Source organism: Lycium barbarum, chromosome 3 (assembly GCF_019175385.1).
Source record: "Lycium barbarum isolate Lr01 chromosome 3, ASM1917538v2, whole genome shotgun sequence".
Classification (NCBI taxonomy): domain Eukaryota; kingdom Viridiplantae; phylum Streptophyta; class Magnoliopsida; order Solanales; family Solanaceae; genus Lycium; species Lycium barbarum.
In genome coordinates, this window is record NC_083339.1 from 102,400,477 (window position 1) to 102,413,360 (window position 12,884).

The 12,884-nt window shown below is 38.9% G+C and overlaps 1 protein-coding gene across 2 annotated transcripts in view; it reads right to left on the reverse strand.

The window, feature by feature from the left end:
* Positions 1 to 7,105: 7,105 nt before the first annotated feature.
* LOC132631660 (alpha N-terminal protein methyltransferase 1) overlaps positions 7,106 to 12,884 on the reverse strand; it is a 29,182-nt gene continuing 23,403 nt past the window's right edge. Inside the window, exons 6-8 of one of the 2 annotated variants that reach the window (XM_060347320.1) lie at positions 11,858 to 11,912; positions 8,790 to 8,887; positions 7,106 to 7,468 (exon numbers count right to left, since the gene is read on the reverse strand). In XM_060347320.1, coding sequence (XP_060203303.1) covers positions 7,343 to 7,468; positions 8,790 to 8,887; positions 11,858 to 11,912 — 279 coding nt within the window. In that variant the 3' untranslated portion in view covers positions 7,106 to 7,342. The remainder of the gene's footprint in view (positions 7,469 to 8,789; positions 8,888 to 11,857; positions 11,913 to 12,884) is intronic. The other variant, XM_060347321.1, reaches the window with a different exon arrangement.

The window sequence follows — 12,884 nt, forward strand, 5'->3', positions numbered from 1 at the left end:
ATATGAAAAATGGTCACCAGGGCACCAGTGCAGGAATCGAGCACTAAATGCATTGAAGGGAGAGGAACAATTTGTGGAAGCCTCAGACGCTGATCCAGAAATTGATGAAGAGGAAGCAGTCGAGGAACACGGAGAGGTGTCTATCAATGTCGTAATGGGCCTAAGTAGCTCTAATACTATAAGGATCGTGGGCCTTGTTAAGAAGCAAAATATTATGATATTGATTGATAGTGGGTATACTCATAGTTTCATAGATCCGCAAGTTATCAGACAATTGGGGTTGAGAGGAGTGCCTTTTTCCAGGAGGATGAAAGTTAGAGTGGCCAATGGACAAATAATGCCTTGCACTCATAGCTATCCAAAATTTACATAGACCATGGGAGATGAAGTTTTCAAGTTTCATTTGGGCTTATTAAGGGTTGGTGGCAGTGATGTAATTTTGGGAATGGATTGGATTAATACAGTTTCTCCAATTGTCTTGCACACTCGACCACATAGTGTGTCATTCTTCTTAAAGGACAAACTAATTACATTAATGGGTCATGAAGACAAGGGTCCAATGAAATCAAAATACATTAAATCCATTAAAAAGTTGTTAAAACTGGGGCAATGTGTACTGTCTGTCCAACTAATGTCCAATGTGGTCCAAGAAGAAAGAGAAGTTCCTGAGCCCATAGGTAGATTGAATCAAGAATTTGATGAATTTTTTCAAGAACCCAAGGGGTTGCCTCCGAGCAGGGATTGTGTGTTACACCTCGGAAATTTCTCCGTGAACGTACAACGAATAGACCAACGAAGAGTATGAGTGTACGATGTTTTACTAAGAAGGGGATGACTACTTATGAGTTTTGAAAATGCGAAAGTTGCAGATTTGCACTTCGGCCCAGTTGGTCGTAAAATAGAATACGACCCGTAAAGTGGTTTACGGACCGTAAACTGCTATCGTCTTTCAACATTCCAAAACTTTAACTTTCTGCCAAATGTCTAAATGGTTAAATATGACTCAGAATACGGACCGTAAATCGAAATACGGCCCGTAAACTGTGACCGTAAACCACCATGACTCCAGCAAACCTTTCTGGTTCTGTTATGCTTAAATACGATGGTGAAAGACGGACCGTAAACCAGAATACGGCCCGTAAACTGGGTTTACGGCCACTGTGCACTTCGACTACTGTTCATAAAAATCAGATTTTAAGTTAAGTATAAGGGACCTTTTTTTCATTCCATTCATTTCATTTTCACTCCACACTTCAAGAAACATCTAGAATACTCTCTAATATTCATCCACAAGAGAATCAAAGGAAAATCAAGATCAGCAACACTAAATCCATGAAATCAAGAGTGTGAAACTCATCAAAGTTCATCTACACCAAGAAATTGCAAAGGAAGTGAAGTAGGGTTTTCGGCATAGAAAAGTATTGCTACTCAAGGATCATTCCTACCACATCTAAGGTAAGTTTTATGACTTTCTCATGATGATTGAAGTATTTATACGTTGAAACACTTGGATTATAGAAGAGTGTAGTAAATGGGTCATAAAATGTTAATAGTGTCATAGTTGAATGATAGTTGGATTGAGTTATGAATGTTGATGAGTTGGGAGTATAAATATGTTATAAATGATGTGTAGACCATAAAATAGGTGTGATGTGTGAGAAAATGTGATGATGAGCTAAAACCCATAAATGTGGAGAAATTGGAGAAAAATGGTGGAATGTGGTAAATGTAGATAAATGACGATTGTTGATATGATATTGTGAGTGTTGTTGTGAATGTTTGGTAGTTGAAATGAAACATGGGGGAAAGTAGTAGAAACAAAGGAAATGCTGCCCAATTTTCCCTAGAAATAGTAGCGCGTTCTTCTCGTCGATTGACTAACGATGGTACGAATTCTCTCTTGAAGGTAGAGACGTGACATCAAAGGAAATCAAGCAAACGATAGCATAGTTAAATGACAAAGGTATGTGAGGCTTATCTTTTCTTTCAAAAGGCGTGAATCCTTCAAGTCTTATATAATCCTTCTACAAAACGAAGCCTATGAGTCCTTCAATATATTGAATTACATATGAATATGATGGTGATGATAATGAGCTAGAGTATAGCGATTCAAGAAATTGTGGCATGATGTTCCCATAAGGCTGATGATGTTATCTTTGTTAACACTCGCCTTATGCTCTATTTCCTTCAAGGCGAGGCACGATACTCATGAACGTTCATAATATAATCGGGGGTTCACGACCTTACGTCACCCCGACATAGTGTGGTTGCCCTTAAAGCTTAACGTATGCTTTTAATGCTAATATATGATATGTCTATAAGATGACTAACAATGCTAGTTTGTAATACGATGATGATATGTATAAGATACCAAGAAATGATAAGATGATGCTATGTTATGAGATGTGTAATAGTGATGTGTTATGATTGATTTTGTGATGATAAGACTCCACCGTGCCTATTTGGCCGGGCATGTCACCGCGAATGCGGGCTGCGTATGATTCCACCGCGCCTATATGGTCGGGCATGTCACCGCTAATGCGGGTTGCTATGTTTACACCGAGCCTAGAGGACCGGGCATGATCACCACTAGTGGGCGGCATATGAGGATTACCCGGACGCGGGTAATGATGCGGAGTACGATGTGACGATGTACGTGATGAAGTATGTGATGATGTATGTGATGATGAATGTGATGATATATGGGATATGACAAAACATATACTATGATGATGTAAAATATGATATATGTAAAAAGTATGTTGCTTATAACACTCAAGCAGGTTATATCTTTTCTTATGATTCATGATGCTTCTATGACATTGTTCATTTCATTCCTGCCTTACATACTCAGTACAATGTTCGTACTGACGTCCGTTTTCTTTGGACGCTGTGTTCATGCCCACAGGTAGACAGGGAGGAGATCTTGCTCCGGACTCTTAGAAGTTGTTAGCTGACTGAAAGCACTCCCTTGTTCCGGAGGTGCTCATGATGAATCTTTTGTGTACAGTTGTAGGTGTAATCCAATAGAGGCTCGTAGATACTCAATGTGGGTTATGTGGTTTCACGACGTGGATATTGTGTAAATATATTGATATATGTTATTGTATAAAAGCATTATGTTTTGTAATGAAAAGTAGTTTCTTTTGTAAAATGAGCATGAAATCGATAAATGATTGTTGAATGAGCCTAAGAAGTAATAGTACGAGCGGTGCTCGGTGGTTAGCCCCGGGCACCCGTCGCGGCCCCTAGCTGGGTCGTGACATTGTGATCATGCCATTAAACTAATACCTAGATCAAAATCAGTGAATCAACGACCCTATAGATATTCTTATGAACAGAAGAATATAATTGAGCGAATGGTAAAAGAAATGTTAACAACCCAAATCATTACTAATAGTACTTTAGCTTTTGCCTCTCCAGTGATCTTGGTTAAAAAGAAGGATTCTTCATGGCGTTTTTGTGTTGATTATCGTAAATTGAATGAAGTTACGGTGAAAAACAAGTAGCCGATCCCAATAGTGGAGGACTTGTTGGATGACCTTCAAGGAGCTAAATTCTTTTCAAAACTGGATTTACGATCCGGTTACCATCAAATTAGAATGAGGAAGGGGGATGAGTACAAGACCGCTTTTAAAACACACCATGGGTTGTGGGAATTTTGAGTGATGCCTTTTGGGCTTACAAATGCACCGGCTACCTTCCAAGCTCTCATGCACGAAATATTTGGCCCTTTGTTGAGAAAGTTTATCCTCGTGTTCTTTGACGATATCTTAATTTATAGTGCTAATCTCGAAGATCATATTGAACATCTGCGTACGGTGTTTGAATTATTGAAAATCAACCAGTTGTTTGCAAAACAATCAAAGTGCAATTTTGCGCAAACGCAAGTGGAATATCTTGGTCATGTAATTTCAGGGGATGGTGTAAGCACAGATATTGCAAAGGTGGAAGCTATGTTGACTTGGCCTCGTCCTATTAACATTAAGGGATTGAGGGGATTTTTGGGACTTACTGGTTATTATAGACGTTTCATTAAGAACTATGCAATAATCAGTAAACCATTGACCACTTTACTCAAAAAGGGAGGTTTCCAGTGGAGTGATTCAGCCTCTAAAGCTTTTGAGGAGCTTAAAAATGCAATGGTTAAAGCTCCAGTATTGGGGTTGCCAAATTTTGCCCAGCCATTCACTGTTGAAGTTGATGCAAGTGGAATTGGTGTAGGAGCAGTGTTGATGCAAAATGGTCGAGCCCTGGCATAACTTAGCCAAACTTTGAGCCCAAAGCATTTGGGCCTGTCCACGTACGAAAAAGAGCTGGTGGCCTTGTTAATAGCGGTGGAAAAATGGAAGCATTACTTGCAGCCCAACAAATTTCTTATACGAACTGACCATTTCAGCCTCAAATTCCTTAGAGATCAAAGGGTGACAACTTCATTGCAGCACAAAGGAATAACTAAACTCATGGGCCTAGACTATGAAATACAATATAGGCAGGGGTCTGAGAACGTGGTCGCTGATGCTTTGTCGCGCAAAAAAGAGTTGTCGGGAGAATGCCATGGACTCTCTATAGTCCAGCCCAAATGGGCTTAAGAGATTATGGACAGTTATGAAGATGATGCAGAGGCCCAACAACTCATTATGCAGCTCAATATCGACCCAACAGCAAAGCCTAATGTTTCTTTTCAAAATGGAATTTTACGCAAGGAAGGGAAGGTTTGGGTAAGGAGTCATGGTCAACTCAGGGAGAGATTAATCCAAGAGATGCATACCACGCCTTGGGGAGGACACTCAGGTATTCTTCCAACTCAACAAATATTAAGGTCTTTATTTTACTGCCCAAATTTATTGACAGAAGTGAAGGAAATGGTTAAGGCGTGTGAAATTTGCCAACGAAACAAGGGCGAAAATGTTCCTTATCCAGGTCTATTGCAACCACTGCCTATTCCAAATAAATCCTGGGAGCATGTGACCATGGATTTCATTGAGGGACTCCCAAAATCCCATGGAAAAAATGTGATACTGGTCGTGATTGATAAATACACCAAGTATGCGCATTTTCTTACTTTATCACACCCTTACAATGCTGCTGATGTTGCAAAATTATTTTTGGATAATGTGTTTAAATTACATGGAGCTCCTTGCTCAGTAGTATCTGATAGAGACCCGGTCTTTATTAGCAACTTCTGGAAGGAATTGCTTAAGGGTCTGCAAATTCAACAGAAATTGAGTACGGCTTATCACCCCCAAACGGATGGGCAATCCGAAAGATGGAATAGGTGTCTTGAGACTTACCTCCGATGCATGACTGGCCATAAACCCAAAGAATGGAGTACATGGATTCCCTTAGCAGAGTTTTGGTATAATACAGCCCATCATTCAGCCATTGGCATGACCCCTTTTAAAGCCCTCTATGGTTACGACCCTCCTCAACCAACCTTTGAATGGGTTGCCCAAACCAAATTAGAGGGTGTGGATCAATTAATAAGAGAAAGGCAGTTGATGACCAAAGTCCTGCAAGATAATCTACAAAAGGCGCAAAATCGGATGAAACAATTTGCTGACAAGAAGAGGAGTGACAGAAACTTTGCAGAAGGTGACATGGTATTTCTCAAATGACAACCTTATAGGCAAGTATCAGTGGCTATCCGAAAGAATTTAAAACTCATAGCAAAATACTTTGGACCCTATAAAGTAATTAGAAAAATTGGGGTTGTGGCTTACGAGTTGGAGTTACCTCTAGGGTCAAAAATTCACCCAGTTTTTCATGTTTCCCAGCTGAAGAAAAAAGTAGGGACTAATATGTTTCCCTCCAAAGATCCTCCATATTGCAACGATGACGGCCAAATTCTCACTGAACCAGTCACGATTCTGGAACGCCGCATCATAAAGAAGGGTAACAAGGCTGCCGTGCAGGTACTAGTACAATGGGCAAACCTCTCCAAAGAAGAAGGCACTTGGGAAGATTACTCCTTGCAATCATAATTTCCTAATTTTGACACCTAAAAATGGAAGCTTTTTGCCGAGGAGGATGGAATATTACGAAATTAGGATTCGTAACTCTTGGGTCGAGTTAAGTCAAGATTGGGCCGCAACAGTTGGAGTCATTGCTGCATTAACTATTTAGTCTCTTAGCCAGTTTATGTTTTAGCCTTTTTTGTATGTTGGCTTTGAATTAAGTCACAAATGGCTATACAGCTATACAAGGACACATGTCGTCTTTTGTTAGGAATTGTACTGTGTAGGACAGCTGCCCTGTTGGGTATTTAATAGTGTGCACAGTGTACAGGAACAACATCTGAAATGAAATATTCCTCTTTTAGTTTTTAATTCCTTATTTTCCTCTTTTCTTGATTTCTTCATTGTAGCAGTTGCTACATGACATCAGAGGTGCCATTAGAATTGACAGAATGCAAGTTCCTTCTTCAGGATCAGGCCCAAAAACCACTCTGGATGGCACTTTGACCCTCCTTAGATCAACTCACTTCTGGCCAAACTATCCTAGATAGCTTTGTTGCCAGCTTTCGCTTAAATCTTGGTATATGCTGTAAATTCACCAAGTACATGTAATAATTCCTTTTGTTCATCTTTTGGAGGTTTGTGCGCCCCACCCCCCCCCCCACCCCCCCCCCCCCAACCCCAAATTAGTTGCTAATTAATATACATGGTAGGGGATAATGCCAAACCAGCCATCACCTCATGTGAGCATAACCTGGGTGAATGGTTTCTGAAAAAACAAAAAACAAAAAAGAATGTTTGAAGTATTTTATAGCCTAATTGTATCAAACGCCTTGGCCAAAGTAAACACATTCCTAAAATCGGAACAAGGTCTCCAAGATGTTTACAGGCAAAATGGCAATAAATGTTTGGGACCGATTAAAGCAGTTAACAAGAAGCTCTGATAAAGGAATGGCCCCGAGGCCTCCCAACAGTTACTTCTGAATATACACATTAATTAACAGCAGTTGGATTTTAAGTGCTGAATTATATAAAAGAAAAGCACACCGGTTTTCTTCTTACTTTGGGTCAATTATATAAAAGAAAAGCACACCGGTTTTCTTCTTTTTACTTTGGGTCTTTTGACCTTACAGCGATGACAAAGTTCATTGAGACTGAAAGCGGTTGCATTAACAATTCACCATAAGCAATAACCTATAGTAAGTTCAAAGTACACTTATGGCGTAAAATCTTTACACTGTCAATGTATACAACTGAAATTCAAAAGCAATAACCTAAACAAGCCATGCATTGATCAGCTTGAATACATGTGACCTAAACAACAGCCTATGAATGACTTCCTCCTAAGTTAAACCACACAATGATTAACAGACCAATGTGACTATTCATCTGATGATAGCAGGTCTATTAGTTGTCCGTTTAGGTCTAGATCTATTACCTTGCCTTGGCATCTCAGTCGTCAACGCATACATCTTCACAGCAAATAATTCATCTGGAAATTCCTTTTGATCCTGACAAAGAGAGTGTATTGTTAAAGCAAAGAAGAATTGCACCCTTCAGGGAGACATGACATATTAGAAGCTTACACACTTCCAAGTTCCAACTACAATTTAGCTAATATTATTATTGTATCTAGATAAGGATACTCAAGAGAGAAGATTTAGTAACCACGGCCATTTTTCGTTCTTCATAGCTGATGCCGGGTAAGAAACTTATAAGCAAATTCAGAACCACAAAGGTACTAGCACAAAGATTACGAGGGGGAAATGACACTTCGTAAAGAATGCGTGCACGCGCGCGCGTGTGTGTGTGTGAGAGAGAGAGAGAGAGGGGCACGATAACACGAAATGAGCTCCCCCAAGAAAGGCCCTTCAAAATCTTCTTATGGAAACAACATTAAATAAAGCAAAAGCATGACTATCAAGATACAAAGCCAAGGGGAAGAGAGAGGCCCTTTAGGAGTTCCAAATGATAATAGCAGTTCAGCATTTTAAATACAAAAAGAGAGCTGCTCAAAGCTTGAATATGAGTATTCTACATTTCTAGATTCCAGAAGGTCTAGAAACGACCTTTCTCATTTCGGATTTCCAAATAATAATAACAGCAATTCGCATTTTAGATGTTAAAAGTAGTGCCATTCAAACTTTTGATAACATTTTTTTAAGTCTCTAGACTCCACTAATTGTTATTAGTAGGGTATTCTTTTACTATTTACTGTTTTTCATACTATTCTTTGGATCATAGTCTTAGCAAAGGTGAAATCAGAGGGACTCCCTCATCTTTATTGAAGACATCAAGTGGTAATAAATAAAATATAAATCTAAAGTATCCTCAATCCATATATTGCTTCTATCATGGGAAAAGATGCAGCTTCACAAGAAGAAGGGTTAGAGGAATGCAATAGCTAAAAGCGCACAGAAAGTGACAATGTTTGCTGCTAATGGGAACCAACTGAAATGAAACAGAATTATGCTCTGAAACCATCTGAAGAAATTCATCATCTTGTAACAAAGTTAAAACGTAATGCACTACTAAGACCAAGTAATAAAAATCACAGCGACCGCGGAAGATGGTATACATATGCCACATGTTTCTCCATCATGATGCACATGAAATGGAAGTAATTCTGTGTTTGTAACCTCCATCTTGTAGAAGATGGATGAAATGACAGTGAAACAAACTGATGTGCCAAAATCATTAGAAGGAACATTCTTTTCCTGAAGGTTACAACACATAAGCTTTCCTTTTTCTTTTTTTTTTTCCTTTTTTTTTTTCCTTTTTCTGAAGACTTCCCTATGGCACATTAATTAGAAGCAAAGGTTTCTTCTGTACCTTCATCTTGTAAATGTATAGTCCACATTGATTGAACAGCTCCTTAAAATATGAATCTGATCTTGTGATGCTCTTATCTTCTTTGTCCAACACAAATCCTTGAAAAATGTATACACTTCAGTTAACTTGCATTGCATTGCAACGGAAAAAGCGGAGTTGAAAACAAACTCAGCTCTAAATAGAACATGATCATATCAAGAAAAAATTAATGCTCAGCACGATAAACAAATGGAAACTGTTTGATGCCCCCACCAAAAATCAATATGGACTATGATATGACAGAAACATGGATATTCTGAACAATCACCTTACACGCTTTCATTGTGGGATCAAGCTCTCTGGAATTGCTCTTTTAAACTATAATTTAATTTTATTTTTGAGTCAAAGGTAACCTTTAAACTATAATATATTTACAATCAATTCTCTTTTTTATTGAGTTAACCTATATCCCCACAGACGAGATGTATTTTAAAACATGGAATCTTAAACAATATGGTTCTTTCCTTAAATTGCTAAAAGACATGAGTTTCAGCAATAAATGGATCAAATGGATTTCATGGTGCATTCGAGATGGTTCTCCTCAAGGATTATTTCCCACATAGAGGGGCTGAGACAAGGTCATTCTTTATCACCCTTTTCTTTTTTTTTTTGATTAAGCACCGGGTGTCCGGGTCTCTTTGAGCCCCGACTAATCCCGGGGGTGCACAGGCCCTCGGCAAGGAGTTTCCCGCAAGTGCACCACGGGTAATTCAGGGTTTTACCCCAGTCCGATGGCCCTCAGAAATTGTTTGCACCCAGTGGGTTTCGAACTTGAGACCTTGAAAGGGAGCACCCCAAGGCTCAAGCCAATTACCACCAGGCCAACCCCTGAGGGTAAAAAAAAAAAAAAAAAAAAAAAAAAAAAAAAAATTGATGGTCATATATACTTGTTATGGACGGTTTAAGTAAAATGATAGTCTCGCCAATGCAAAATAGTTGGATAAGGGGATTTTCAGCAGGTATAGAGGGCCATATACTCTGCAAATGTCCCATATTTTCTGTGCAGATGACAGTTTAATCTTATGTGATGCGGAAGTAAATCAAGTCATTTTTCTGAGCGTGATTCTTATGACTTTTGAGGCTGCTTACATTAATTTTCTTGTGCAATTCTTTGATAGATCCTATTAAGTTCAAACATTTCCACATTGTTCACCCCATTATATACCATAGGCAACATCAGTGTTATCAAAACTGAAAAGCGCAAAAAAGCTCTAAGGTTAGCTGGGGCTTTAAGCCCAAAGCGCAAATAAAGTGCGGGCTTTAACGAAAGGAGGAGCAATGGTGCAAATATATATATGTGTGTGTGTTTAGTCCAAGAATAAGCATGAATAACAAATATACAAACAACGAAATTGTAAAAGCATTACGATAAAGTGAAATATCAATTATCTAGCGTCACCTCTTCAAGAGAAGCTCATTGGCAAGGAAAAGTATGTCTTCGAGCCTTGATGATGACACTGACGCGCACAAAAAGCGAGGCAAAGCGCTCGACATGTTTTGAGCCTTGCTTCAGGGCTTAAGCGCGCTTTAAGCGCACCTTTGACAACACTGGGCAACATATTAATAGGTGATAAATGTCTTTTGATTTTTATGGACGAAGCACCATCTAATGTAGACCACCTTCCATTTTCTCAAGTTCTTGGCCATTGATGTGACTTTCCTAGTAACTATCGAGCAAAGAAACTCACCTTCCTAGGCACTTCAGTGCTTTAGGAATCCATACAAACGAATGGAAAAAATTCTTGTCTTCTGTCCTTCCGGGGATTTGTGACAAGAGGACCCCCTATCTCCTTTTTTGTTCATTAGGCAATGGAAGGGCTGAGTTCAATGTTGCGTAAGGCTATGTCTTTACAATGGATCAAAGGCTTTAGACCAGGTAAAACAGAGATCATTATGCCAGAAGTTTCTCACATTCTTTATGCTACTGACACTCTTTTCTTTTGTGAAGCAAAAGAATCACAACTAAGATACTTGAGAGTAATCTTATACTGTTTGAAGCAGTTTCAGGATTAAATTAATGGAAAGAGCTCCATGTATGCTGTCAATGATGTCCAAGATCTACACGGATTAGGTGAGAATTTTGCGTGTCAAATTGGTGTGCTTCCTACTGACTACCAGGTATGCCTCTAGGAGCAAGATACAAACCTAAACGAGTGTGGGAAAACATTGGAGAGGTGTGAAAGGAGGCTTGCTATTTGGACAAGACAGTATCTCTCATTGGGAGGTTGAGTGATTCTCATAAACAGTGTTCTTGACTATTTCCCCACCTATCTTATGTCTATATTTCCAATGCCCGTGCGTTGAAGAAAAAGATAGACAGGATCAGGAGGAATTTTTTATGGGAGAGAAACAAAGATAGGAGGTCCTTCCATTTGGTGAAGTGGGACAAGGTTCTTCTGGAGAAAAGAAGGGGTGGACTCGGCATTAAAATCATGAAATTACATGCTATGGCGGTATGGTAGAGAAGCTAAATGTTCATGGAGAAGGGTAGTCACCAGTAAATATGGAGATCATCATAGTCCCTGGGATTCGGGCCCTGTGCCCTCCACTCATAGGTTGGGCTTGTGGAAGCACATTTGCAGCTTATGGCCCCCTTTTGTTGCAAAAACAAAGATCAAGATAGGCGATGGCACGAAAATAAGATATTTTTGGCAAGACACTTGGATGGATCATTTACCACTAACGACTAAGTACCATGATCTTTATTCTTTCACTATACTGTAGGTTTTTTGGCATCACAATGTTTGGACTGGTAGCTCTTGGTACATCTCATTCAGAAGAAATTGTTTTGATTGGGAGATTCCCAGGATTGCTCTTCTGATGAATGAGTTGGAGATGGTATTGCTGAATGAACAAGCTGCAGATTATGTTGCATGAAATGGATAGCAGAACGGGAACTTAAAGTTGGAATAAAAAGTGTTACAGAATCGAAAATTGTAACCAAATTAATGAAATAACATAACAGGAAAAGGAAGTAGGTGAAATTAATTTCCACATAACAGAAGGTAGAGAACTCAAAGAGATGTTACCTGTTCTTGCAATGTTCTCTTTCAGAACAAAAAGTCCACCAGGTTTCAAGCCAAGCTGGAAAAAGAATTAGTAAACACAAGCTGTTTAACTGCTTTATTGGAGAAACCAAGAACAAAAAAAGAAGTTGTTAATAAAGAACAAGTAAACATGTCAGGTATTCTCTCCAAAACTAAAGGTCAGAAAATCCATGCCCCACACGCAAGTGACAATTATAGACAAAGACAACCAAAACAGAAAATAGATAAAGACAAATTACTACAGTGCTATATATAAGCCAAAATCCAAGAGCTTTTGTCGTCCTCAGAGAGAGCAATTTGGACTTTGCAAGAATTTTAAGAACCATCATTGAAACCCCCCATGTCCTAGTTATCAATCAGATTGATTTTCTTTTCATTATAAAGAACCCGAACAATACAAATTGAAAGAAATGCACATTGACAGTTGGTCTGTCTCCACGGAACTAGGAGTTTGACGACTTTCACAGCCATGTGTCCTTAGTATATTTTACTCTGTCTATATATAAAATGTCATTCAATAAACAGAACATTGATCTTATCTTGAAAAACAGCTTGTCCTTAATTAGGTTGCATATGGAAGAGTGTTATCAAAGGCGCGCTTAAGCCCTGAAGCAAGGCTCAAAACATGTTGAGCGCTTCGCCTCGCTTAATGTGCGCTTCAGTGTCGTCATCAAGGCTTTAAGACATATTGTTCCTTGCCAATGAGCGTGTCCTGAAGAAGCGACACCAAACAATTGGTATTTCACTTTATCACAATTTCTTTTCAATTTCGTTGTCCATATATTTTTATTCATGCTTATAATTATTAGTCTTGGATTAAACATATATATTTGTATATATTCTCCACTTGTGCCTTTTTTGTCAAAAAGCTCACACTTTATTTGCGCTTTGGGCTTAAACCCCAACGGACCTCAGAGCTTTTTTGCGCTTTACGCTACTGATAACACTGGTATGAAATTAGTTCTTTTACACTTTGTTTGGATGGTTGTTACTCGTATTATGTTGTCTT